This window comes from Cinclus cinclus, chromosome 28 (assembly GCF_963662255.1).
Source record: "Cinclus cinclus chromosome 28, bCinCin1.1, whole genome shotgun sequence".
Taxonomy (NCBI): domain Eukaryota; kingdom Metazoa; phylum Chordata; class Aves; order Passeriformes; family Cinclidae; genus Cinclus; species Cinclus cinclus.
Window position 1 is genome coordinate 2,486,643 of NC_085073.1, and position 26,981 is coordinate 2,513,623.

At 46.0% G+C, this 26,981-nt stretch overlaps 1 protein-coding gene across 1 annotated transcript in view; it reads left to right on the plus strand.

Moving 5' to 3' along the window:
- DOT1L (DOT1 like histone lysine methyltransferase) overlaps positions 1–26,981 on the plus strand; it is a 69,504-nt gene that overhangs the window by 12,629 nt on the left and 29,894 nt on the right. The window contains exons 2-9 of the mRNA XM_062510117.1: positions 4,329–4,372; positions 6,777–6,851; positions 9,136–9,199; positions 11,473–11,701; positions 13,411–13,505; positions 16,232–16,294; positions 24,085–24,140; positions 26,812–26,891. Coding sequence (XP_062366101.1) covers positions 4,329–4,372; positions 6,777–6,851; positions 9,136–9,199; positions 11,473–11,701; positions 13,411–13,505; positions 16,232–16,294; positions 24,085–24,140; positions 26,812–26,891 — 706 coding nt within the window. The remainder of the gene's footprint in view (positions 1–4,328; positions 4,373–6,776; positions 6,852–9,135; positions 9,200–11,472; positions 11,702–13,410; positions 13,506–16,231; positions 16,295–24,084; positions 24,141–26,811; positions 26,892–26,981) is intronic.

Sequence of the window (26,981 nt, forward strand, 5' to 3'; positions counted from 1 at the left end):
GCTTTCTTTCTGTTATTTTTTCCAATGAAATATCTTGGCAAAAACTATTGAACTTTCTCTGGGCACTCATGTTTCAATTTAAAATTCATCATTTAGGTCGAAGACCAGAACTCTGTGGAAATTTCAGCTGGAGAGGGTTTGCTGCCATAACTCAATGTGTGTTTAAGCTTCATTTGTTTAAAACTTGTTGTGAAGAGCTTTGGGCAGTTTCAATAATTACTGTAACTCTTTACTTTAAATACTTTCCACATTAAAGAGATAAGGGTGATTGTGAAAAGCTTCCATTTATGTCAGTCAGAGGATTCCAAGGGCCTCTCAGACATAAATCCAGGAACATTGGAAAGTACATTCAGGCCAGGAGCAGCACGTAGTGTGCTCCATCCCCTCCAGTGCATGGAAGAAGGAGGGAGGGAGAGCAGCCTGGAGCAGGAGGAGGGTGAATGGAGCTGCTCTTTGTGACAGGGAGCACCGTGGTGGCATCATCTCATCTCATCTCATCTCGTGACTGGGAACAGAACACAGAGGCTGCTTGAGCCTCGGCCAAGAGACTTCTGCACGCAGGATTCCAGGATTGATGAAGTCTGTGGGAGGCTCTTCCCCAGGAGGTTCCACTGCCAAAGCCCTGTGGGTGTCAGAGTCCAGCACGACACACTAGCATAACCTGCTTGCAACCTGAGTCATGGGCACTGCAGCTGGGAAAAATAATATAAAACACCTGAACTGAGCCTAAAGTCCGAAACTCAGACCCGTGGCTGAATTGGAGAAGCTTCAGGCTGCCTTTGGGGGTGCAGGGTTGGCTGCTGGCTGAGCCAGGGTAAGGTTGATCAGGCTGCAGAGCTGTCAGCAATCACCATCAGCCCTCCTAAGCTGCTGGATTCAGTGTTTATCCCCTGGGGATCCAAAGGAGTTAAAGCTGCTGCTCTGAGCTCTGGTGTGTCTGACCTGAACCAGTGCATCTGTTTGGGATGTTGATGGCAGAGGCTGCAGCAGGGTCAGGATTTGGGGAGTTTGAAAGGCTGATAACAGAGGCTGGAGCAGGGTCAGAGTTTGGGGGGGGTTCTGTTCCATTTGCTTTTTGGTTGTCTCAGTCTCCCTGTCAGTGCCATTACCAGTTGCCTGAACACAGATGTGATGCCTGTTGCTGTTCGATGTCTTTTCTGATTAAATCATACAACCATAATGATGAAATGGAGCTGGAAGTTTCTCTAAGAAAGGGGAAGCTGCTCTGTATTCTCTTCAGATATGTTTTCCCCCTTCCCTCAATTTTCCACAGCCAGCTCTGCTTTAAAGAAATGTAGGAAATCCTACTGATTTTTTTTTTTTTTTTTCTCCCAAGTCTTGCTTCTTGGGACATTGGGAGCTTCTCTGCTCGGCCAAAGTCTGTTAGAGAGCAAAGTAAACCTGGGAAGTGTTTCAGCATTGGAAATTCAGCAGCAGTAGATGTGGACCTCGTTTAGATTTCTTTATTCCTAGATAATGTTGCAAACTGAGCTCAAAGGCTTCTTCTGCCTGGAGTTTCCATGTGAGGTTCTGCAAAGTTGCTTAAATTGGCTGATCTGTAGTTGTAGATGTGACTTGTGATTTATTATTATTTTTAGGTAGATTTTTGAACTTTTTAACCCAAGACAGAAGAATCTGTTAATTAGACAGTTTTTGTCACTCACAGAGGTGTCTTCATGAAGACCTGTAGGACAAGAGGTCTCTCATGTGCTCTGCTCACACTGCAAGTGTCCAACCCCAGCAGTGGGGAGTAGAACTGCCTCCCAGGAAATGGTTATGCCAGAATAAGCCTGAAGTAATTTTTCTGGTATAATGTGCTTATGTTGATAAAGCAAATTCTGACTCTGCAGGAACACAGTTTACTGGGAGAGCTGGATCAGCCCAGGGCGGGCTCTGCTGAGATAATTCTGCATGGAGTGAAATGTGAACATTTCTGGGGGATGTTTATGGATGAGCTGCTGTCCTCGGTTATTCTTACACTTGGCAGATAAAAAATGAGAAGAAAGAGAAGTTCTGCACCCTCCTTGTGCCCTCCTTTCAGCACACGGAGAAAAGAGAACACACTCTTTTATTTGTGCACTGAGAGGCAGGAGCAGGTTTTAGTTCAGTTGCTTCCCTGATTTCTAGGTCAAGATTTATCAAAAGAATTACTGACATTTCTGGGAGACTGGATTATGGATGCTGCTGTTTTCTATAGGGTTTGGGCTGTCCCAGCCCAGGAGACTGGGGGGAACACAGCCCCAGATCTATTCTGTGATTTTTGGGGTGCTGCTGTGGCAGCAGCAAGTTGTGAAATGTGGAAAAGGCAGTGCTCAGGCTCCAGACTCTGTGTTCCATCCCAAGTATCCTGGCTACTGCTGTTGGCTGTTTTTCCTTCTCCAGTGTTGTAACTGGAATTATTTAGTTTTCTTGGCTTAGTCTTCCGTGTGACTTCTAGATTTGGGGTTAACTATGTTATCTGAAAATAACATTTTTCCTGGTAAAATAGTGTTCTCTCAGAGCTTTCATACAGAATCCTAGCCTGGTTTGGGATGGAAGGCACCTTAAATATAATTTAATTCTATCTTCCACTATCCCAGGCTGCTCCAAGCCCCAATGTCCAACCTGGCCTTGGACACTACCAGGGATCCAGGGGCAGCCACAGCTGCTCTGGGCACCCTGTGCCAGGGCCTGCCCACCCTCCCAGGGAACAATTCCTAATTCCCAATATCCCATCCAGCCCTGCCCTCTGGCAGTGGAAGCCATTCCCCCTTGTCTTGTCACTAGCTCCCCATATTAAAATTGCCTCTCCCTCCTGTTTATGAGCCCCTTTAAGGCACTGGAAGGATGGCAGACCTCAAATTCTTGCCTGTCTGTCCATCTGTCCTGAGATTTTTAACCAGGCATTGAAAGGTCTGTGTACAAATTTTTTTGGAAGGAGAACTGCAGGGCTGGCTCATCCCAAGTGCATGAACTGGTTATACAAGGGAAAATGCTTGCTCCTGAAAATAGGAAAGCTGAGATACTGGTGGAAAATCCTTCCATTTTACTGAGATCATGCCATTCCATGTCTTGAAAATGAGATAATCCAACAATTTTGTGTCATCAACAGTCAGCCCTTCCCTTCCCTTCCCTTCCCTTCCCTTCCCTTCCCTTCCCTTCCCTTCCCTTCCCTTCCCTTCCCTTCCCTTCCCTTCCCTTCCCTTCCCTTCCCTTCCCTTCCCTTCCCTTCCCTTCCCTTCCCTTCCCTTCCCTTCCCTTCCCTTCCCTTCCCTTCCCTTCCCTTCCCTTCCCTTCCCTTCCCTTCCCTTCCCTTCCCTTCCCTTCCCTTCCCTTCCCTTCCCTTCCCTTCCCTTCCCTTCCCTTCCCTCTTTGTTACCTGTCTCTGCCCTTTGCTACACAATTTCCCCTGGCAACTCCACAGAAATTACATTTCTGCAGCACAAGACAAGGGAAATGATTTGAGGGAGCCTTTGCACTTGTATTTCTGGAAGGGCTGTAGATACAAGCCTCCTAATTAAAAGGTCAAAGCGACTTTCAGAAACAAATGTCTAAATATAACCCCAGCTTTGTGTAGATGGACTCTGGTAACTAAGGCTTCAATGTGTGTAAGGAACTCCTGTGGCTTCCCTAAAATAGAACTTTTTTTGTACAATGGTGCCTGTAAATGCAGCTCCAAGGGCTCTTCTTAGCATGAATTTGTAATTATTTGCTAAACCCACTTGTGTTTCTATTGCTCCTGAATAAACTCCCAAATGAAATCAGCAAACCTCCATGTCTCACCCTGGTGTGGAGGTGTGATGTTCAGGGTTTGATGTGTTTTGGGTTTCAGTTCACCAGTAGGGCTGCATATCCAGGCCTTTTTCTGTGTGCTCTGAGGGTGTTTTTCCTGCACTGACATCCTCTCCTACTGTTTATTGGATGCTTTATTTTGGAAAGTCATTCCCTGTGTGAGGCTCTCGCTGCCCATCTGGAGCTGGGAGCCTGTGCCAGATGCTGGGCCAAAGGAATCAGCTGTTCATTGGGAACTTGCAGTCAAGTACCTGCTGAATCTCAATAATCCCCAAAGGCTTCTGTCACATAATTCCCAGCCACACAGTCCCTGATGGCAGGGAATGACAAAGAAATAAGTACAGCAACAGTTCCTTCATATCAATCAGAAACACTTGAAAAATTTATTTGCTTAAGCCTTATTTTTTTCTTAGAGGGTTCATTTTGGTGGCTTTAATGGGTGGCATTCAAAGATTCCTTTCCAAATATGCTTGGCACCTATATCCTTAAAAACACTGCTTCCTGTAAACTCCTAACAAACAGCACCTGACATGTCTTATTTTTTTGTTTAATTTCAGGACAAACACCATGATGCTGCTCATGAAATTATTGAGACAATTCGGTAAGTACTCACTGCAGCCTGCCTGGGACCCTTCCTGTGCCTCACTGCAGCTCTGGGGAGGGCTGGCTGAACTCAGGACATGCAGGAGGGCAGCAGTTGCCATTTAGCAGCTCTGAGTTATTTTCTAAGCTGAATTTGCTGTAATACAGAGCTCCCTGGCAAATAGATTTTGTTTTCTCTTGCTATATTTCATTCTGTTTTGAACAGAGTTAAAAATGAGTGGTGGTGTTCAGCTTTAATACTTGTGGCAGTTTGTATTTGAGCTTCGGACAGACAAGGTTAAGGAAATATCCTTGGCTGATGTGTTATGTCCTGATCTTGCCTCTGCCCAGCCTCTCTGTTTCCCCTGTTGCTGTGATCTTGCAGCATTTGGGTTGTTTGGCAATGATCTCCCTGTAGCATTCCTCTTAATCCTGCTGATAGAGTTGGAACAGCATGGGGAAAATGGGAGGATAAAGGTGAAAGACAACTGTGAGGAGCAGGAAGTCAGAGGATTTCCCAACACGGGCTCTCAGGACGTGACTTGCTGTTATTTCAGCAGGATTAGGAGGGGACTTGCCAAAGAACAACTTTTAATAAATGCTACATGAATTCCCCAAACACCTGAGGGATGAAAATGAGTTATCCCCATTACAAAGCTGCTCTTGTTAACTGTTTTAGATCCTTACAGGCTGCCCTTAGTTCAGCTTGAGGCTGTGTCTGCAGCAGGTTTTAATACTTGGGTGGTGCAGATACAGGTGAGGGAGGAGGTGTTTTACCTGCAGAACCACCTGAACTCAAAATTTGGTCACATATGGGAAAGGAAAAGGTAGTAGTGAGCCTTGTGTGTTCCCAGTGTGAGTGTGAGAGAGCCAAGTACTTGATAAGATCACTCACGTGCATGAAATCAGAACATTTCCCATGGTCTGGGGTGCCAGATGATGTGGAATGAAGCTAGAGCTGAAAATTTTTCTCCTGAAGGAGTTTCTTTCCTATCTACAAAACGCTGCCACTGGTGCTGCCAGTTTGCTTGGATTGGTGGGGATAAAATCTGTGCCTTGGGATCTTGTATCTTGTGGATTTGCTGATGGGTGTGGAGGAGGCCCTCTCCAAGGGGCTCAGAGGGAGCTTGTGCTGGAGGGGTGGCTGGAGTTGTTGCTTTCTGTGCTGGAGGCAAAAGGGGGCTGTGTCAGGGAGCAGTTGTGTCATATAATGTTTCACAACTGTGTTTTAAGCAAGGTTTGAGTGAACTCAGTGTCAGAAGCTCTCATGCTGCCTTTGCCTTGTGCAAAGTGGCCAGTGTTGTGAAAGTGGTGGGTGAGAGAAGGCAAGGAAGACTCTATCTCATCAGGCACTGGGATCATGGAATATCCCAAGCTGGAAGGGACACAAGGATCAAGCTGCTGGTAGGCAGCTGTTGGCTGCTTGTTCCTGGGATTTAAGAGTAAGAAGTTTGCAGGGAGGGCCCTGGTGCTTTTAGAGGAGATGGGAGATACCAGAAGAGGGCCAGCCATACATGTGCAAGTTCTGGTTTTCACTGGCCTGTGTAGTTATTAACCATGTGTGAATCAGCCAGAAGGATCACAGCTTTAGCAATATTTTTTAACCCTTTTAATAGTGAAGAATGGAGCAAAGTTCACAAGGAAGAAATTCTGCAATTCCTATTTGAATTCATCCTGTGATGTGGGTTTTTTTTGATGCTGACAGTGCTTTCCAATTTGATATTTGTGGAAGAAAGTGTGTGCAAAGCTTCTGTGGCATTTAAATTGCCTTTGAAGGGAATTAATCTTCCTCCATTCCACAAGTGAAGCTCTCTCCTGTGAGCTGCCATTGTTGGATGAACTGCAAGTGGGCACGTGCTTTCCTTTCTGATGGCCACAACACACAGGGCTGTGTTAATTCAGAGCATCAAAGGGGTCTTTTTTCAAAATAACTTCTAAAATCTGGTTTGCTTGGGTGTGTAAGGTGTAAGAGCAGTTTAGACACTCCCCAGAGGAGAGTATCTTGGTGCTGAGTGGTTGGTGACAGGGTTTTTGGGCTGCTCTGGGAACTGTCTTCTCCACATTCAGCTTTGTCAAAGCTTCCTGCAAAATCAGAAGTCTTTGGAAATGCTTCACTTCTGCATTTTATGTTAGATTAACATCAGCCATGACTTTGAGTATTTTTAGACACGTGGAATACATTTATCACCTCATTTTGAAGCTTTATGCTCCTGCCAGTGTCTACAGGCATCTTGCTGTTTATTCAGTACAAATGTGAATTGTTGCAGTTTCCCATGATGTCTGCCTTATTCCTCACAATACTGTGAGCTCCCAGGGCTGCTGCAGTAGCCTCTCTTCATGCAAAGCAGTCCAGAATGGAGACAAATGACCTTATTACACTTAATTTCCAATACTTCTTTTCATTATTTCTTCTCTCCTTCCAGGTGGGTCTGTGAAGAAATCCCAGATCTCAAGCTTGCCATGGAAAACTATGTTTTAATTGACTATGATACAAAAAGGTGAGAGGAATGTTTTTGTTCCCAGCAGGAGTTCAGGCCAGCACAGGGTGTAGTGAACCAGTGTGTAACTGGTTATTCTTAGACACTACCAACTGAAATTTTCTCTTAGAACTGGCTTCAGGCTCTGCCGGAGTTATTTTGGTAGGAAATGTGTAACAGCAACATTGGCAAAGGCAGTTGGATTAAGGACATAATTGGAAACTCCACAGAGCTCCAGTGCAGCTCTGCTGTACATTGAATTACTCACTGTGAAACAATGCTCGGTATCTGCGCCCTTGGAGTGCAGCCAGGGTGGGACTCTCAATGGCACTGAGGTTCTACTCCTGTAGTAACCAGGAATTCCTGTTCACAGCAGGGCATGGCAGAGCTGGGTGCCAGTGGGACCTGCACCTTCCCCTCCCTCCCCTTCCTGCTGGGGGGGAGCTGAATTCAAAGTTGACATTTCCAGGAGTGTTTTGGGCAGTTGGAGGGGTTCTGAGGTGCCTCAGTTACATGGGAGTTTATACCCACAAGCAGTTCAGAATGAATGTCTCTTATGGGATATGGGATATCTTATGGGCTGAGAGAGGCAGATCCTGACCTGGGGTGTGTCTGTGGAGAGTTCTGAGGTTTTGTGCATGGACTTGGCTCTACTGAGACTGGGAAAAGGGAGGATGCTCAAGCTGCAGTTTACAGAAACCTCCTTGGTTGCCTTCATGGGAAAGACTGAATTTATCCAAGTCCACAGAATGACTAAACTGTTAGAAGAAAACTTACAGATGAAACTGCATTGCTTAAAGTAGAATCCCAGAATATCCTGAGCTGGATCCCATGGATCATCAGTGCAGCCCCTGTCCCTGCCCAGACACCCCAACAATCCCACCCTGAGCATCCCTGAGAGCGGTGTCCAAACGCTCCTGGAGCTCTGGCAGCCTTGGGGCCGGGACCATTCCCTGTTCAGTGCCCAAGAACCCTCTGGGGGAAGAAGATTTCCCAACCAAACCTCCCTAGCACCAGATACTACTGTCATGATGTGTTTAAGGTGTTGCTTCCTCTTCTCTCAATTTTCAGTTGTTTCATTGCAAGACTTGTTAGTCCCTGTCTTCCTCCTGAAAAATTCAAAAGGAGCAATCAAGGTCAAGCATTCCTTGTCATTGAAATCCATTAATTTGGGTCTGTGGATTACTCACAGCAGCTGCATTACTGTAATTTAGTGGTTCTGGCATCCTCATTGGGTGTGTTTCACTGAGGACTATCAGTGTGGTTGGCAGCAATGCTGAATTAAAGTGAAACCCCTCTGTTCCCCGAAGTCATCCCCAATATCTTCCTGCAGCTTTTCAAGGAGTCATGAACTGGAATTCTGGTAATGATTTCAGTCTCTTTTCTTCCTTTGAAAAAAAATTTGTCAGAAAAATCACTGCCAGCAGATGGGCTGTGCCAAGGATGTGAAGGAGAAGCAGCAGGTTATGGAAATGCAGACAAACCCCATTGCAGCCTCTTGCTTTTTCCAGTGTGGAAACAAGCACAGGCAGCTGGAAGCTTGGAATGGAATGGGCAGAGGTGTCCTGGCCAGTATAGTGACTCTGAGGATCACAAGAGACTGAAGTGTCCCTTCTGATGTCCCCTGTCCCCCCATCCCTTCCCAGCTTTGGGAATGCCTGTGGTTTAACAGTGTCGCTCCTGTGACTCCTTGTGTTGTTTTTGCTGCTCTTTGTGGGTCTGCTTGCATAACAATTGATGTTCCCAGGAATATACTTTCTTTCCTGGCCTGAGATGAATTGTTTTAATCCTCTCAGTTTGTGTCATTAGGGCATCTGCCTGAGCTGACCATAATCCCATCCAGCCCATGGAACAATCCCCAGGCTTTCCTGATGGGTGATGTTTCAGGCTGTGTTCTGTCTCTGTCTGCATTTTCAGTCCCTGAGTGAATTTCTGGAAAAGCATCTGCTTGTTTCAGGATGGATTATTGTGGAGAGATGATAACAAAAAGGAGAAAAATGTACAGACCTCTTAAGTTTCTACCTAACTGAAAATACGGAGAAGAGGTTCTGAGAATACAGAACTTTACCAGGAAAAGGGCTGTACTCAAAGTATGACTTGTGATAAAGGAACTAATATAATTTGTCATGTACTCCTGGTCTGCTGAGGATTTTATTTAAAGGCAACAAAGTCTTAAATCTATGTATGTAATTAGATATTCTGAGAGAAACAAACGCCAAATGCCTACTAAGCAAGAGGATGAAAAAGCCCAAGGTTTTACCTTCAAACCTGCCTGTTTTGAGCGGCCCCTGTGTTCTCCCCCCAGCTTTGAGAGCATGCAGAGACTGTGTGACAAGTACAACCGAGCCATTGACAGCATCCACCAGTTGGTAAGTCTTGAATTTGGGCCCTGCCATGGTTTTTTGGGTATTGAATTTGGGCCCTGCCATGGTTTCTGTATGCCACGTTTGAATTCAGGTAGTGAAGAGCAGCAGAGAGCTGTGACTGATCAGTGCTGTTATACATGTTCCTGTAGCATCATCAGTATCCAGCACTTCCAGTTTTTGGGGGGCTTGAGCTTGGTATTAAACTTTCTTTCTAAACTTTCTTTGATTACACCTGGGCAGTCAAGGAGTTAGTATTGGAGGGACATTCTTACAGAAAGACAGGGAATTAAACACCACTTTTTGTTCCCAAATTCAGAGCTGTTGCTCTTCCTTGTGCACTTCTGGCACTGTTATTTTGGCTCTTGGAAATAGCTGACTTGCCTTTGGGGGAAAGGCAGCTTTATCTGCATTTAACACAGGGATTTCTCATATAGATTAACTTTTACACAGGGAAATATGTGACTTATGGGTACTTAAATAATCCATATGAACTCTCCTGTGTGTTGTGGAAATGATCCATGGCTTAGGAATTTCCTTGCCACAGTTCAGCTATTCTGGCCTGTGGGATCACTGGCTTTTCAGGCCAATTTAATGAGCTTTTTGGTTCTCTTACCCCCAAAAAAGGTTGAACTGGAGGAAGCAAAACATGAACAGTGAATAATGTTACTATTCTCCTTAATTTGAAAGCATAGGTGGATTTGTTTCTCTGCTGTACTTAGGGGAATTATTTGAAATTTGAAATATTGGCAGTAAGCCTTTTTACTTGCTTTCTAAAACTTTGCTTTGGATTTTCTTAATTTTTCAGGCCTTAAAAACTTATGCTTATTTGGATTCAGGCACCTTCATGTCCATGCTGGTTAATAGCCAAATATTAACAGCTATTCAGCATTTGCAGTTGCTATCTGAACTGGCAAACCTGACGGGTTTAATTTTTTTCCTTTCTATCTGAATCTCACAGGAATGTTTAGGAAGGATTGTGGAATTGCCCTTTTTTAGTTGGTTTTTATCAAAGGGAGAGGTAGACATTTTTAAAACTTAACAACTTGTATGCTTAGGATGTTTTTGTTTTTTTTCTGAAGAAGAAAGGAGGCTTGATTTCCATCTCTTTCCTGCCACTCCTGGCTGAGTGCATCTGATCCCTCCCATGTGACAGCTCCTATAGCAAAATTAACCTGTTTTTGTGTTGACAGTCAATATCAGTTCAGGGAGGGTAGCAAAGAATAAAGGAGTGAACAAACCTTAACACCCACCCCAACTCTATTCAGTGTTGTGCTTTAAATTGCCAATTGTTTTTTGCATCTATAATTTCCCCTTTATCACCTGTGACATTACTGTTAATTGAGGTGGGACAAGGTGCAGAGCAACTGCTGGTGTGCAATTTCTGCAGTATCACAGAATGGTTTGGGTTGGGAGGGACCTTAAAGCTCATCCAGTGCCACCCCTGCCATGGGCAGAGACATCTTCCACTATGCCAGGCTGCTCCAAGCCCTGTCCAACCTGGCCTGGGACACTTCCAGGGATAATAACCACAGAAAAAGAGGTTTACGTGAACACCAGATCAGCATCGACCACTTCTCAGTAAGGTATGGGGTGGCACAAGTTAATCTCTCTCCTCTGGAGAGTTCCCAATATGAAGAACACAATAAAAAAGCCCTGTAGCTTTTTTCTAACACTCTCACAAAGACACAGAGAGAAGGAAAGCTTCCACAGGGAATGCCAAAAGCTGGACCTGAACAGAATTCCAGACTGGTTTGGGTTGGGAGAGACCTTGAAGCTCATCCAGTGCCACCCCTGCCATGGCAGGGACACCTTCCACTGTCCCAGGCTGCTCCAAGCCCCAATGTCCAACCTGGCCTTGGACACTGCCAGGGATCCATGGGCAGCCACAGCTGCTCTGGGCACCCTGTGCCAGGGCCTGCCCACCCTCCCAGGGAACAATTCCTAATTCCCAATATCCCATCCAGCCCTGCCCTCCGGCAGTGGATGCCATTCCCTGTGTCCTGTCCCTCCATCCCTTGTCCCCAGTCCCTCTCCAGCTCTCCTGGAGCCCCTTCAGGCCCTGCAAGGGGCTCTCAGGTCTCCCTGGAGCCTTCTCTTCTCCAGGTGAGCACCCCCAGCTCTCCCAGCCTGGCTCCAGTTCTGTATCTTTAAGAAGCACCTGCAGCCCAAGCTGAGGGAGAGGGGCTGGGAGGGGGCTGTCCCTCATTCCTCAGCTGGGTTTGGTGCCAGTCCTTGTCCCCACGTGGGTTCACCCCCTGTCCCTGCTGTCCCTGCAGTGGAAGGGGACGACGCAGCCCATGAAGCTGAACACGCGTCCGTCCAACGGGCTCCTGAGGCACATCCTGCAGCAGGTCTACAACCACTCGGTCACTGACCCTGAGAAACTCAACAACTATGAGCCCTTCTCCCCTGAGGTCTACGGAGAAACTTCCTTTGACTTGGTGGCTCAAATGATCGATGAGATTAAAATGACAGAAGATGATTTGTTCGTTGACTTGGGCAGTGGTAAGTGGCCAATAACTCCCTTCTCTCTCTCTCTCCCTCTCCCTTCTCTCTCTCTCTCCCTCTCCCTTCTCTCTCTCTCTCCCTCTCCCTTCTCTCTCTCTCTCCCTCTCCCTTCTCTCTCTCTCTCCCTCTCCCTTCTCTCTCTCTCTCCCTCTCCCTTCTCTCTCTCTCTCCCTCTCCCTTCTCTCTCTCTCTCCCTCTCCCTTCTCTCTCTCTCTCCCTCTCCCTTCTCTCTCTCTCTCCCTCTTTAAAAACCCTGATATATTCCCATATGGTTCTGGGAAGTAACCCAGAACTAGGGATTGTGTTATAGGATAAGCATCTTTTCTAGATAATCCCCAAAGATGCTGCTGCTTTTTATGCCAGGATTAAATGGACCAAACGAACATGCCAGACCTCATTTCTGGTGGCAGTGAAATATCAGCCTGCAATGCAATAAACCTTTGTTACAAACCCCTTTATTTGTGTTGGTATTGTTGGATGCACTTGTGAAGAAGCAGCAATGTTAAAAATAATGTTTGACCCATAAAGTTGCATTCCTGAAGATTCATGTGTTTTCAGTGGATTTGCTTTATGCCCTTCATATCTGAAAATGGGATTTCTTGATCCTTCCCATGTGAAACACTTGGTATGGAATCTGAAAATGAATGTTTTTTGCCTCTGACTTTCAAGTGTGTCAAAAAAGCTTTTATAGTCTACTTGAACAGTTGTGAAACCCCACAAAATCTAACCCACAACTGCAACAGTTGAGTTTTAAAAGGAAATCGATGTGTCTAGTGGGTGAGGAAACCAGGTATGACTCAAGCACATGTGCAACAGAGATACTGAGTAAGAAGATGTTCTTTTTCTTGGTAAAGTCTGTTTCAGAACAGGAAAGGAGTAATAAGAATTTCCCCTCTTGCTTGATGTGTTCTGAAATTTTAACACATTTAAACCCAAACAACTATGTATGATACAGGACCTGGGAGGAAAAATATATATTTTTAAAAATTATATTTTAAAATTGAAAGTATATTTTTAATATTAAAGTTATATATAAATATTCTATATATGTGTTATACATAGGAAAATAATGGATTGTAGAATAATCAAATATTAAGTAGTTATACTATTAAAATACATAATATATTAACATATAAATTATGAAAGATAATAATTATAAAATATATAAAATAGAATAATATATCAATATATGCATACAGGCTCTTCAGTGATTTTCTTACCCCTGCTTCCTCTCTCAGTGGGACTGACTGAAAGTTTCTGTCAGGGGCTGATGTTCAGATGAGACCTTTAGAAAGACATCAGAGCTGAGAAACTCTTTTCCATCTGGAGGGAAACAAAATCGCCATAGATTCTCACAATTGTTTGTCCAGGAAGGTTAAAGAAGATCATATCTGGGGCCCTGGGTCACAGGCCCATGTCAGATACTTTACTGTGCTATCCCCAGAAATAAATCAGGTTTAAACCAGGTTTCTCGTTCTGATCTTGGGGCTGAGCAGCACCAGGGGAGTGGGAATGACTTTGGGAATGCCCAGTGCCTGCATTGTGCATTCCAGCTGGGAATGGCAGATCCTGGCAGCTGAAACTGCCCTCAGCCCAGTCCCACAGCTCACCTGCTGCTTTTGTGTGCACTTTGCTATAAAAGCTTCTCTCCCTCAGCAATGGCTTCCCTGGAAGTGCTCTCAGCTCTGGGTTTTTGTTCCCTGCAGGTGTGGGGCAGGTGGTGCTTCAAGTGGCTGCAGCCACAAACTGCAAACATCACTATGGAGTGGAGAAAGCTGATATTCCAGCCAAGTATGCCGAGGTGAGTGAGCCTTGCTGTGCTGCCTGTGGGTGCAGTCACTCACTGCTGCAGGGTGGCAAGAGCTGTGCTGCAGGAAAAACAAATTTTCAGCCCTGCTGGATTTTAGCTTCTCAGATCAGCCAGTCCTGGAGCAGTGAAATATCAGCCTGGAATGCAAAGATGTGCTTGAGGAAAGAAGTGTGTCCCATCTGGAGTGTTCAGAAGGAGCATTGTCATTTTTCTAGAATGATTTCAGGCCCTGCCTGTTCAAAAGGGAGTGCACTGTAAGCTTCACCCGAATACCTGCAGCCATTCCATGTCTGGAATGGCTCTAATGCAGCTCTCAGAGGCCACAGCATGCAGCAAATCCAGGAATAAATCCACTAAACAATTAGTTCTTAAATATTTTAAAGGCCGTGTGTCTGTCTGTGGTGGTGGTGATGCCCCTTTTTCAGTTATTAAACCACCAGAAGTTCCTCCTGAGGCCTGTGCTGGGTGTCTGGTGTGTAACTGCTTGGTGAGGAAAACCATAAAATGGCCTGAAGCTGAAGGAGGGGAGATTTAGATTAGAGATTAGGAAGGAATTTTTTGGCTGTGAGGGTGGCACAGGGTGCTCAGAGCAGCTGTGGCTGCCCCTGAATCCCTGAAAGTGCCCAAGGCCATTGGGGGACATTGGACATTGGGGTTTGGAGCAGCCTGGGACAGTAGGAGGTGTCCCATGGCAGGGGGGTGGAACTAAATGGTATTTAAGGTCCTTTCCAACCCAAACCATTCCGTGATTGTTTGATAATGTTTAGTCAGGCTTCTTTAGTCAAGTTTCTTTACACTTCTGATTCTGTGCCAATGGGGCACACACAGATGATGAGTTCAAGGCAAACCTGGGAGTCCACAAGCACACAGGGGGCCAGTTATGTCTTCCCACAAGAAGTTTGCTTCCTTCAGTAGCTTGAACAGAAACTGATCCCTGTGAACTGTCAAAACACAGATTCAGCCTGAACAGTTTGGAAAATTATCCCTGATGAGGGGAGGGAATAAATAAAACTCCTTGTTCCTTCTCTTCAGTGATGTGAGCAAAAATGCATAAACACAGGGGTGAGGATGATCAGTCAAGGACCTAAAAATCCACTTTGTTTCCCCTGCCAGAACTGAGTGGAAGTTTCTACCTGGAGGGCTTTACAGCCCCTCTGTGTGAACATCCTGGTTTCATTTTGGAGCATTTACAAGGCCAGGAATCCCCTCTCTGTTTACCATTAAAGATCAGCTTTATAAAGAAAAGTGGAATTCTCACTTTCACTAAAACCCCTTCCTGTCACTATGCAAACAAGGCTTTAGTGAAAACAGCAAACAAAAGAATGACAAACAAACAGCAAACAGAAGAATACACCACAAATGGAGTATTAGGGGTAGTCACTGCTGGGGTACCTTCAGTGTCACAAGTCTTCCATGGTAGTACTGGGTGGACAAAATGTTCTGCATTATTTCCCTGGTTAAATCCAAATTCAACAACCAAGGAGCTGCTGCAGTGTCAAAGTGTCTGAAGCTGTTTTGTGCCTCTGTTAGGGCCAGTTTTCCTTCAAATATTTGTGGAAGAAGTTGGGTTGAGTTTCCAGTTGAATTTGCTGTGGCACCACGGTGCCATGATAATAGTATCCAGATAATAGATGGACAACAGGACTTGAAAAGCTTCACCTAAAGACAACAGGACTTGAAAAGCTTCACCTAAAGAGAAAGAATGTTGTGGGTTTTAGTGAAGTTGTCTTAATTTATTAAAATTTAAGTTAATACATAAAAATACTGAGGATTTTTGGGTTATGCTGTTCAGCTTTGGAGTGCTTTTTAGCATAAAACGTGCCTGTCACCACACACACAGTTTTTTTGAGCTGCTGATGGAGCAGCTGATCAACCAGCAGCTTGAGTTGTCAGTGGGATCAGAATTTCTGCTCGGCTTCTCACACATAATCACAGAATAGTTGGTGTTGGAAGGGACCTCTGGCAGGGTCACCTGGAGCAGGCAGCACAGGAATGTGTCCAGGTGGGTTTGGAATGTCTCCAGGGAGGGAGACTCACCTCCAAATTTGGGCCAAATCCTGAAGATGAGCTGGGGCTGGGCTGCTGGAAAGGTGGTGATGGGGATGTGTGAGGTACTGAGCTATGTGGATATGGGATTTTGTTCCTTTCTCCCTTCTTTGGACAATGGAAAACAGCAGAGCCATTCCTCCTCTGCAGCCCTGGTGTGTTTGGGTGCAGTTTGAAGCACTCCCAGTTGCTGTGGGAAGCAAGATTCTCTCTCTGGGATGCTTTGCCTGCTTCTTTCTGCCTCCCCAGTGACCTCAGCAGACCTGGTTTTGTGCTGGCTGTCCCTTTGCACCCTGGGCTTAGGCTGGGCTGTACCTACCTCCTCCTTGTGGGGATTATGCACTACAACTTAAGGCTGGGCTATTTTTAGTGCTGGGCAGTGTAAGGGCTTTTCTTAGAACAAGGAACTTCCATGGAAAGTGGGGGGGTGGGGGTGGGGTGAAGATGCCAACTTTGACTTGGACCTAAGGAAGTGAGGGTTTGGTTTTTTAAGGAAAAAAAAAAACAGGAGCTCTGTGTCTGCCTGTCCTTGGAATGTTAATGGCAATAAAACCTCCAACCAGACAGAATTCTTGGGGTTCAGTGTTTCAGAGCTGTGTCTCCATTGCTTTGATGGAATTGGAAATATGAGATGTCCTAATAGCTGCCTTTGGTTTTCCTCTCTCTTGCAGACGATGGACAGAGAGTTCAGAAAATGGATGAAATGGTATGGGAAGAAACATGCAGAATACACAGTGAGTGAAACTCAGCTTCAGATCGGGATCCACACTCACTTGCAGAGTTTGTAAAGTCCCCTCCATCCTTTCCTCAGCCACCAGCAGTTGAGCCATAGCTGCTTCCTGGCTCTTATCTTGATCCTGGGCACGGTGGTTCCAGCATATCCTCCCAGACCCCTCTCTTTGTCTTGCCTGACAAAGACATGTGGGGCACGGTATTATTGGGAGCACTTCCAGGTCTTTCCAGAAACTCTTGGAATATTTATTCTTCTAAAATGTTGTTCTGACTGGGTCTGCCGTGAGTTTTCTGTTTGTGTTAAATTCCCTTTCCCTTTTTCCCTCCTCCCCCTGGATTGGGATTTTTGCCAGGTGTGGCAGCTCCTCCCTGGGGTTCTGTACTCTCCTGCTGGAAATGAAAGCTGAAGCTTTGGTTCTGCAGGCAGGGGAAGGTGTGGATACCTGCACCCAGTTCTGGAGGGGATGGGGAGGTTTTGGATAGATGAAGATTGGAGCAGGAAGCTCCAGGAACAGTTATCAGGCTGGATGGTCCTCAGGGGAGGGTGGTGGGAGGTTGGTTCTGGTTTGGAAGGGTTTGGAATTGGATGCTCTGAGCCATGGAGCTGGAGCAGGAAGAGTAAATGGATCATGGGGGATCTTCCTGCCTATGGCAAGGGTTATGTTGGAATTCCTTTATCTTCCTCCTGATGTTTATTTGTCTCTGAGGATGTTTTGCACTCCAAGGATGGTGTGAGGCATGTGCAAATCCATGCACTGTCCAGTTCTATTCCTTCCCTTTTCCCTTTCTTCCCCTTGGTAATTGTCATTAAGAAAATCTGCTCACTCTTTAATCACTTTCCAGTCAGGAAATGGATGTACAATAGGAGCCCACTGGGAGTCTTGCAAACACATCTAATTCTGCTTCTGCCACTTTCCTATGGTCAGGGAAAGAGGCTGGGTGGATCAGGGATATTCCCAGATATCCCAGGGAAGCTTGGTCACTGCTCAGAGGTTTCAGCTGGCCACATGTCCTGCATCCAGGTGTGAGCCAGGACTGGGGAGCTGCTCCTTCCCTTCCCTTCTGTGCAGAGCCATCCCTGCCATGCCCATGGCATGGTGTGATCCAGTGGCTTCAGCATCCCAGCACTGTGGAGTCAATGGCAGGCTGGAGTTGAGCAGCCTTTATTTCCCCGTTTTCTGTCTGCTGGGATCCTGGGTGCCATCATCTTGTAGTGAAGCTGCTCCAGCTCTCCCTTTGGGAAGCAGGCTGGGAAGGTGATGGTCCCACCTGCCCCTAACACTTCCCTCCTGGAATTCCTGTCCTGAATAGAAGGATTGCCTTCCAGGGGATGTTGGGCCTGCTGGGGTCTGCAGCAGGATTGATAATGCCTTCCTGCTGTGGAAGCACTGGGAATGCTTTACTTTTCCTGAAGTGGCCATATGGCATTTTTCCATTGTGTCACCCAGCTGGCATGACATGAAAGGAGGTGTTCCTGAGGATGCTCTGCCTCTGAGCTGGATAATTTAAGAAATAGGAGAGGAACTTGGACTAAAATATTGGAAGCATATTGCTTGCCTTAGGCAGCATTTCCATATTGAGCATTCCAAGTGACAGAGTCTGGTGCTATAGTGAAACAAAGCTATTTATTTTTGCCAGGTTCTTTGGCTTTTATAACTCTGTTTGCTGCAGTATTTAGAGTAAAATTTCCCTGAATATACAATCTGGCAGGTTTTTTTGGGAAAAATTAAACACTTGCAGCATTGCTTGTCTGAAGGAAAGTTGGTTGCCTGTCACCTTGGAGTGATGCTTGAACACAGGTTTTAGGCTTTTACAGTAGGCACACAGGGCAGATTTTATTTAGTTTTTATTCATCAGACTTTTGCCAGGCAGTTAATTTTCTTTAGGAACTCCTTAGCAGCATCTTCTGTAGGTGTCAAACACAGAGCAAACTTGCTCATGATGCAGCTGGAGGGCACAGGAAGATGTGAAATTGAAAACCCAGCATCTTTGTCTTTCTGGAGAACAGTTTTATCCCTGCAAAATGCTCTGTGAGGTCCCAAAATTCCAAATGTTGGAGACAAAATAAGCACAAATTGAAATAATTTGTCATCAACAGAGCTCAACTCATGAATTCCACTCCAGTGTTACAGGCAGTCCTATGAAAAATCAGTGTTTTGAGAAGAATCGAGTGCTGGAGGAAGGGAGGGCTTGGCAGGAGTTCAGTGGGAAGAATCTCAGATCCCACCTGCAGCTCTGGCTGAACTTTGTGGATGGTGGTTTTCTCTTGCTGTAAAAGTAAAAACTGTGGTGCATAAGGCAGCAATAAATCCTGGAGCTGGGCCTGCAGGGTCGTGCTGAGTTTTTGGGTTAGTTTAACAGCCAAGATCCCAGTACAGTTAGAGATTTCCAATTCAAATGCATTTTGAGTTCTCCCTGAAAAGTGTTCTGCTGAAAAGTTGACTTTAGCAGCGTGTTCCATGCTTGTTTGGATTTGTGCATCTAAACAGTTCATTCTTACTTGAGATGTTATTATCTCTGTAGCTTTTCACCATCTCCAGCCTTCCCACCTGGTACAATCTTCCTGAGAAATATTTTCTGTCTTTTTTGCCTTTTGCAGCAGTCCAAGGGACTCAGAACCTCTTGATGTTTTTGTAAGCTGCCCCAAATCCTCCCAACAGGATTTTTTCAGATTACCATTAAAAGAAAGTAGTCTAGGAATGTAAACAAACAGAACCCCACGGCCCCCAAAACTGTCCAAACAATAAATTTGTGTTTGAGAACCCTTGGACAGAAGGGCAGTCACTGTTACCTCACCAAATTGTTCTGCAGCCTTCACATTCACCTTCTGGTCTTCCCCATTGGATTGTTCTTGTTACTGCTGGAAGTTCTGATCTTCAACATGAATTCTGGAGAGCAAGGCCCAGTGCCAACATTTAAAATAAACCCTGATTGTCCAAGTGTATTTCCACCTTATTTTGTCCACAATTATATTAAAAAAAAACCCTCTTGAGCAATGGTTCCGCACAAAATTGCAGCCTGAGCTGTTCTGTAGTTATTTGGTGGTAAAAGCACATTTAACTTCCCCAGCTGCAGGTGGCAGAGTGTCCTGGGGGTGTTAGATGCCCAAGGCTGCAGAGCCACAGCTGGATCATCCCTGCAGCTGGAGAGGGGGAAGATCCATGTGGGGCATGAGAGGAGTGGGAGGAATTTGCTCCTCATGCATTGCCTTGGGGGCACCTGATCTCCAGGTGTTGTTGGTCACTGAGTCTCATAATCCTCTTAAATGAATATTTACATCCCTTGCTCTGCTTGTGCAATACCTGCTCATTTAGGGAAAATCAGATTCTTTGCTGCTCTTCTCTCCTGCATTCCAAGGGAGAGATCCTCCTCCTCTACACCTTTTCATCATCATCTGCTTCAGCTTTTTGGACTAGAATGTCCCACTTCCAACACACATCCCTTTGTTCCAGTCCTGTTATCTTCTCCTTTCTCTTCCTATGGAACTGAGACGTTTCCAGGATTAACTTCACCCCACTCTTTTCAAGTAAACTTGTGTGAAGGAAGCAGGAGATTTTGGGAAGGTCATTAGGCCTGGCTAATTAGAGAGTCTTTCTTGGGGAATTCCTGCATATGTGCAGCCATCAAATTAAAAACCCGGCATGGCAATTAAGAGACAGATGGGTTTTCATGGTTTCTAACTGCAAATATCCTCATGTGGCCTCAGAATTGGAGCCATCTCGGGTATCTGGGGCAGGAGGCTGAGATTGCTGAGTAGCACAAAGTGCTTCTCTTCTTGGGCTCCCCTTGGAGAAAGTTTTCAATATTTTTTGGGTTTTGTTGAGTTCTCAGTGCCTGTGACCTGTTGTTCCCTTTTCCTGAGAGAAGAAAACACAGAGCAGCCTTGCTCATGATGTACCTGGAGGACACAGGAAGATATGGAATAGAAAGCCAGACATCTTTATCTTTCTGGAAAGAAACTTAGTCCCTGCAAAATGCTTTGTGAGGTACCAAAATTCCAAATGTTGAAGACAAAATAAGCACAACTTGAAGGATCCCAGGCTGAGCTCAGGGCAGTTGGGAATTGGTGCAGTCCCACGTTGGACTCTGCTGAGAACCAGGATTAGTTTTGTGTTTATTTACTCAAGGTTGTTATAACAGAATTCCTGCCCTGCTCTCCATAAAAGCTTCTTTTAGCAGGAGGTGGCAGTGATTATCAAACCAAGAGCAGGAAGCAGGTCAGCATTCCTAAAGGTGGGATTTGGGCTGCATGGATGTCTCTGTCTGCTCCCAGGAAACCCCAGGAGCTTCTGGTGGCTGGAGATGGTTCAGCCCTGAGGATCAGGGGTGAGTTTTGGGCATGGATCACTGCCAGCCTGGCTCTCTGGCTTGCAGGTCTCTCCCTAATTTTGGGGTGCCTTTCTGCCTGCTTTTCCTGTTCTGAGCAGAAGCAGGGAGTTGTGTGGGAGTTCCAGTGCCCAGGAGCTGGTTTGTGATGGTGACTGACATCACCTGTACCTCAGAGCTTCCCTGCCAGGAGTGCTCTCAGGGAAGGATGAGACAGCTGTTTGCTCCCAGCTGTTTGCTCCCAGTATTTTTGACTGCCCCATTTCAGCAGGAAATTTGCTGTTTGGCATTTGAAAAGCCCTCCAAGCGTCCCCTGTGGCTTTGAAATCATGCCACATTTTGGAGGTTTGGATTCGTGCCTCTGGTTATTTTTGAAAAGAACAGAGACCTAAAAATAACCATGTGTACTTTTCCAGGCAGAAATGCTGGGTTTTTGGGAGCCAAGTGTTTGCATGGAGGCGGCTGGAATGAGGCATCCTGCCTGTGAATTTATGGCTCTGTGGAGTTACCAGAGAGCCTCCCTGTCCAGCACTGGGGTGAGAATCCAGCTCTCCTCCACAGGACAGGGGCCTGACCTTCCCAAATCCCTGCTCTGCTCCATGGTGAACTCACACCCTCTGGCTGCCTCCCCCGGGCTGGGACCTCCTGCTTTCCATCCAGTTGCAGGAAGAATTACAGGAATCAGATGCTGCTGAGTGTATTCCTGCAGTGTGTGTTTGAAAAACCTGAATAAAAACCTGGTCTGGCTTCTAAATTTAGAAGCAATGTAGGCAGCAGCTCTGGAGGCTATTTTGCTGAGCTAATTATCCTGTTAGATAAAGCATCTCCTGCATTGTCTAATCAGATGAAAATATGTGTGTTACAGATGGTCCCTTCCATTCATTATTCACTAAGGAGATTAGATTTCTGAGAGAGAGGAGGAACAGGATGAGGGAGGGGACAGTGGAGGAGGAGATTGAGTGTGGCCCTGTGGCTGTCACCATGTGGATGTGTCCCCTTGTCCCTGAGTGACCAGCATGGACCAGTTCTGCTGGTTCAGCTGCTGCTGCCCTGGGGCAGGGATTAATCAGAACTTCCCAGTTCTTGTTTCACTCTCAGAATTACTGCAAACCATCAAGCTGAGTGGGATTTTGGGGGGAATTTTTTTTGATTCTCTATGTCAGCTGATGGGTAAAGAGCTTCTTTCCTCCTATTAGGGCATCATTTGTTGATCACTGCCCCAGCACAGTGGGTAAGGAGCTGCTTGGAGGGGTCAGGCAGCTCAGTCCTTGTTAGAGGGGAGCATCCAGGAATCACTGCCTTGCTTCCAGAGGGAAAAAACAACCCATTTTCTTCCAGCCACAGCTGATAATCTGATTATTTCTGTACTCCAGTGTTTTTCCTGGTGAAGTTTTCCCTTGATTCTTGGCTAAGCATGAGCTGAGGAAGCAGTGCCACACAAAAATAGATGTGTTTAAGCTGGGTTGTGGTTCATTTGAATTGTTAAATGGCTCTGGCTTTCAAATTATTCATCTTCCATGGGTGATATCAGGTTAAAACCTGGAGATTTTGGTTATAAGTGCTCTTCTAACCACATAGGGCAAACACACAGTGAAACTGGACCTAAGTGAGGCCTAATAGCCACTTAGGTTGGATTTTAAGACCTTTATATGAAGTTTAGCATTTCAAAATTGTTTCATGTTATGCTGGTTCTCTGTACTCTTGCAAACTGTGGTGTTCGTGGTTCCTGGTTTTCCCAGTGTTTTTCTTTCCCTGTTAGTGTAGGAAAACCCTGTGGAGACTTTAGAAACTGGTGGTGTGGAGGATGCCATAGGGAAGCTGACTTGCAAAAATTGTTATAAAATAGAGTTGCCTGTCATGTGGGTTTTCTTTGTCTTGGTTACTCAACCATGTAACTGTTCACTGCAATAATAGATAATGCTGAGAAAAAATTATCTCTTAAAACAGTCTAGAGATGGTGTCCACATATAGACATCCAGAAAAAAATCTTTCCTTATATGAGATGAGAAAAACTCTTCTTGTAACTTTTTTGATGTTAAGTCTCTGGTTTGGATTCTGACAGTACCGAGCAAGATGCCTTGGGTTGGATCTTTGAGTTCAGCTTCCAGCTGATCCTTTCTTTTTATTGCAGCAGGGATGTCAAAGGTGCTTCCCCCTTCCCAGCAGGTGGGACATCACAGGTAGTAATTCTGATTTAACTCTGATTGCAGCCCAGCTGGTGGAACAGGTATTTCTGAATAACTTGAGCTAATCTTACCTGCTCTGTTCAGTTTCTAGCACTTCAGGCTCTTGACAAAGTTCTTGATCTCTTGCCCGAGGACCCTGAATGTCAACTTTTCTTAGGCCTCTTGTGTAGCAGCAGGACATTTTGGTTGTTTTCCCCTTCCTTTCCTCCTGGAAGCAGCCCCATTCCTGTTGGGACCTGTGGTTTTCTCCTTCACAGTGGCTCAGGCAGGTTTGTCACCTCCTGTGTCCCTGCGTGGCACCAGGCTCTGGAGCTCCCTTTGGATGTTCCCAGGCTGAGGCAGCCTTGAGGGATGGAAGTTGTTCCAGAGCCTGCACTGCAGTGCTGGCACTTTGGAGTTGTCACTAATGAGAATTAGTGCTGCCATGTGAAATCATGGCTCCTTCCTATACAGAGAAATCAGTGCAGGTAAAGGACCCTCAGCAGCTGCTGCCATTGCTTTGATGTTCCTGAGGTTCTGGCACAAACCATCGTCTTCAAAGGGTGTCATCAGCATTATTTATAGACTTGCACCTTATTTTTTCACCTTATTTTTTCTCTCCTCTTATCTTCCTCCCCTAACCCTCCTCCTGCCTGACTTGTGCCACAGCAGAAGAGTGTGGTCCTTGGGCTCCTCTCTCATTTCCAAAACACGACTGAGAAAACATCAGTCTGTTCAAGAGCTCTGTGTTCACCTGGGACTTGAAAGGTGCTCCACAAGCCACTGAAGTAATAACTGTATTTATTTTCAAACAAGGCCTTTATTCCAACTTGAAAGTGTTGGAAGTGCTCAGGTTTCTATTTAGCACCACAAAAGTCAGATTCTTGTTTGTGCAGTGCAGCAGGAGCCTGAATTGGGAGCCAGGGCTCCCAGCAGGAGCTGTTCCCAGTCCATGCTCAGCTCCCTCTGCTGAGGGGGGATACCAGATGTGGGGGCCTTCAGGAGACATTTGCTGCTCAGTTTTGCAATGAGTGCCAGCACTTCTGGCTTCTCCATGGAGCAGCCAGAGCCCCTTCCCTGTTCTTCCTGAGGGTGGGAGCAGGGAGGGAGAAACCTCTGGGGTCTGAGGAATGAGCAGGGTCAGCTGTCCCTGCTCCACCTCTGGGCTTCCAAAAAGTTTCATTTGTCCCTGGTTGTTGTGGGATCAGGGAGCTGGTGCAACCTTTGTCCCTCTCTGAAAGGGAGCAGGAGGGAACCCTGTTAACCCCTCTGTATTTCTGTGTTCTTTGTCTTGTTTAAAGCTGGAAAGAGGTGACTTCCTCTCAGAAGAATGGAGAGAGAGGATTGCAAACACAAGGTACAGTACAGCAACTGAACGCTGCTTTCTGAGCTGGATATTTGGGAGTTTGTATAATGGAAATTGGGAGGCTGGCCAGGTTTTTATATAGAATTTCCATAGCAAATACCCAAAGTCTATCTGCCAACTCTTACACTGGCCTCTTTAGATCCTGTTTTCTGACTAGAAGTGAGTGCACATCCCATGATATTCCCTACAAGGGTGTATCCAAGATAAATTCTGGTTATAAGAGGAGCACAAATCTTCATTTGTTTTACATATCCCTGTAGTTCATGTCAGGGATTCTGGCAAAAAATGCTCATTCTTTTGGCTATTGGGGCACATAGGCTCACTTTCTAATAATAAGGAAAATACCCAAGTGAGTTTGTTCCAACTTAAATTGAAAGTTCATTTAAACTAATTGTCTTGAAGATTTATTTATGTGGAGAACTGCGCAGAGGGTTGGGCTCCTTTCTGAAGGAGGAGAAAGGGAGTAAATTTGTTAAAAGCAATAAAAGTCATCTGTATTTTTAAAGCATTGCATTCTTTCAGTCTTATGGGTAGGAAAAAACCTCTTTATTTTTATATGACCTTCTGGGCCACCCTGTTATGTGGGGGAATGGAAGGCAGTTTTCAGAGAGAGCTCTGAAAGCCTTCAGAGTTGTGGCAATTTCTGGATTGTTCCCAAAGCTCTGGTTTTGAGGTCCTGGGGGAGGCGTCTGCCAGGCTGGTGACTCCTGCAGGATTCTGTCCCTCACTTTCTTCTGGAGGTTCCTTTTAATTTATGGACAGACTGGTCCCAGCCTTGCAGCACACTTGGGTTTGGCTTTGTTGCTTGTTATTCCAAGTGCACAATCCTCTGCTGCCTGGGCAACTTTCCTCAGAATTAATTTAAAATTTTTTGAGAAATTTTTGGCTGCAGGTGCTCTGACTGCACCCAGAAGTGCTGGGAGATGTTTGGTTTGTGTGGCATGGCACTCACTGTGTGTCTCAGTGTTGCTCCAGCTTGCTCTGGTGTAGGATTGGGGAATTCTGGAATGGTTTGGGTTGGAAGGGACCTTAAATTTCATCCAGTGCCACCTCTGCCATGGGCAGGGACACCTTCCTGTATCTCAGGTCCTGCTCAACCTGGCCTTGGACACTTCCAGGGATGGGGCTGGTACCAAGACATGGTTCTCTGTGTATTCCAGGGGATCCCTGTGCCTGTGGCTTGGCAAAACCTCCTGGAATGAGGGCTGAGCCCAAGGGGGATTCGGGGTTCCTGTGCCCTGCACGCTCACACAGAATTCTGTGCCAGAGTGAACACTATAAAAACACGTATCTGTAGGTTCTGGCTTTTCCCCTTCCTCTCCTGGATGTTTTCTATTCCCATTAATATGTTTGGCTCTTTTGCAAGGCCTTTTTTTGGCACATGAGAAGGAGAAGGAAGAAACCCCTGCTAGCTTTACTTGCCAGGCAGGGTTTCCTGAATTTCCAAGAGCAAGGCGTAGCAAGAATAACTTTTTTTTTCCCTTGGTGCATAAACATTTTTTTCATTCGTGGTTTTTAATAGCTTTGACTGCTGCTCTTAAACTCTGTGTCCTTGTTGAACACGTTTCATGTGTGGAGGCACTGGGAAGGGAGCTTTTCAGAAAAGAAATCAGTTCTTCATGTGGGAACAATAGGCCAGGATAGCTTCTGTACTCCATAGAATCTTGGAATATCCTGAGCTGGAAGGGACCCTCAGGATCATCGAGTCCAACCCTGCCCAGACACCCCAACAATCCCACCCTGAGCATCCCTGAGAGCGGTGTCCAAACGCTCCTGGAGCTCTGGCAGCCTTGGGGCCGGGACCATTCCCTGGGGAGCCTGGGCAGTGCCCAGCACCCTGAGCTCCATCCCAAATCTCCCCTGACATGTTCATTCAGCAGGGAGCTCAACCACTTCCAAGAGGTGTTGAGGACTCTTTTTGCAGCCTGGTAGTAAATGAGCATCAGGGACAATTAGACCGGGCTGATTAGACCTTAAAACTAAAGGAGTGTTTCTTTTCTAATCTGTGGCATGTTCTGTTTCTTTCCCAAGCCCTTTTATCCCTTGTGGGATTCTACCTCTGTGCAGATTTCTTTGTTTCCATATGATTGTTTTTTTCCAGGAACACCCCTCCTCTCCTCATTGAAATTCCTAACCCAGAAAGAAAGATGCAACTCCTCTGTTGTGGGTAGGGCTGAAGTGCTAGGTTTAGGACAGGGAAAATGAGCTAAGATGTCACTGTCTTCTGGCATTAGCAGGAATTTGGAGCTGGAAGAGAAGCAGATTACCCAGAGCAGCCGTGGCTGCCCCTGGATCCCTGGAAGTGTCCAAGGCCAGGTTGGACATTGGGGCTTGGAGCAGCCTGGGACAGTGGAAGGTGTCTCTGCCATGGCAGGGGTGGCACTGGATGGGCTTTAAGGTCTCTCCCAGCCCAAACCATTTTATGATTCTAAAATACATTTTGATATTTTGCTGTAGTATTTGTAGTCCCCATCAAGAAGTAAGGGATTAAGTGCTAAGTGTTGCTCTCCATATTTTAGGTTGTGGAGCTGTAGAGTTGAGCACAAGCAGGTTTGTCCATGGCAGGAGTGACTGGGAAGGCTCCAAGTGGCTGTGGTGTGACTGGGGGTCCTTGTGGGGTGTTCCTGGCTCCCTGATTTCTAACTGGATCATTGCTTTGCAGTGTTATTTTTGTGAATAACTTTGCCTTCGGGCCTGAGGTGGATCACCAGCTGAAGGAGCGCTTTGCGAACATGAAGGAAGGTAAATCACACTGGAAATGTTTTTCACTTGGTTTCCTGATTCCTGTAGGAGCTGGGGTGGGAGGGAGGCTCGGTTCCAGCTGGCAAAGCC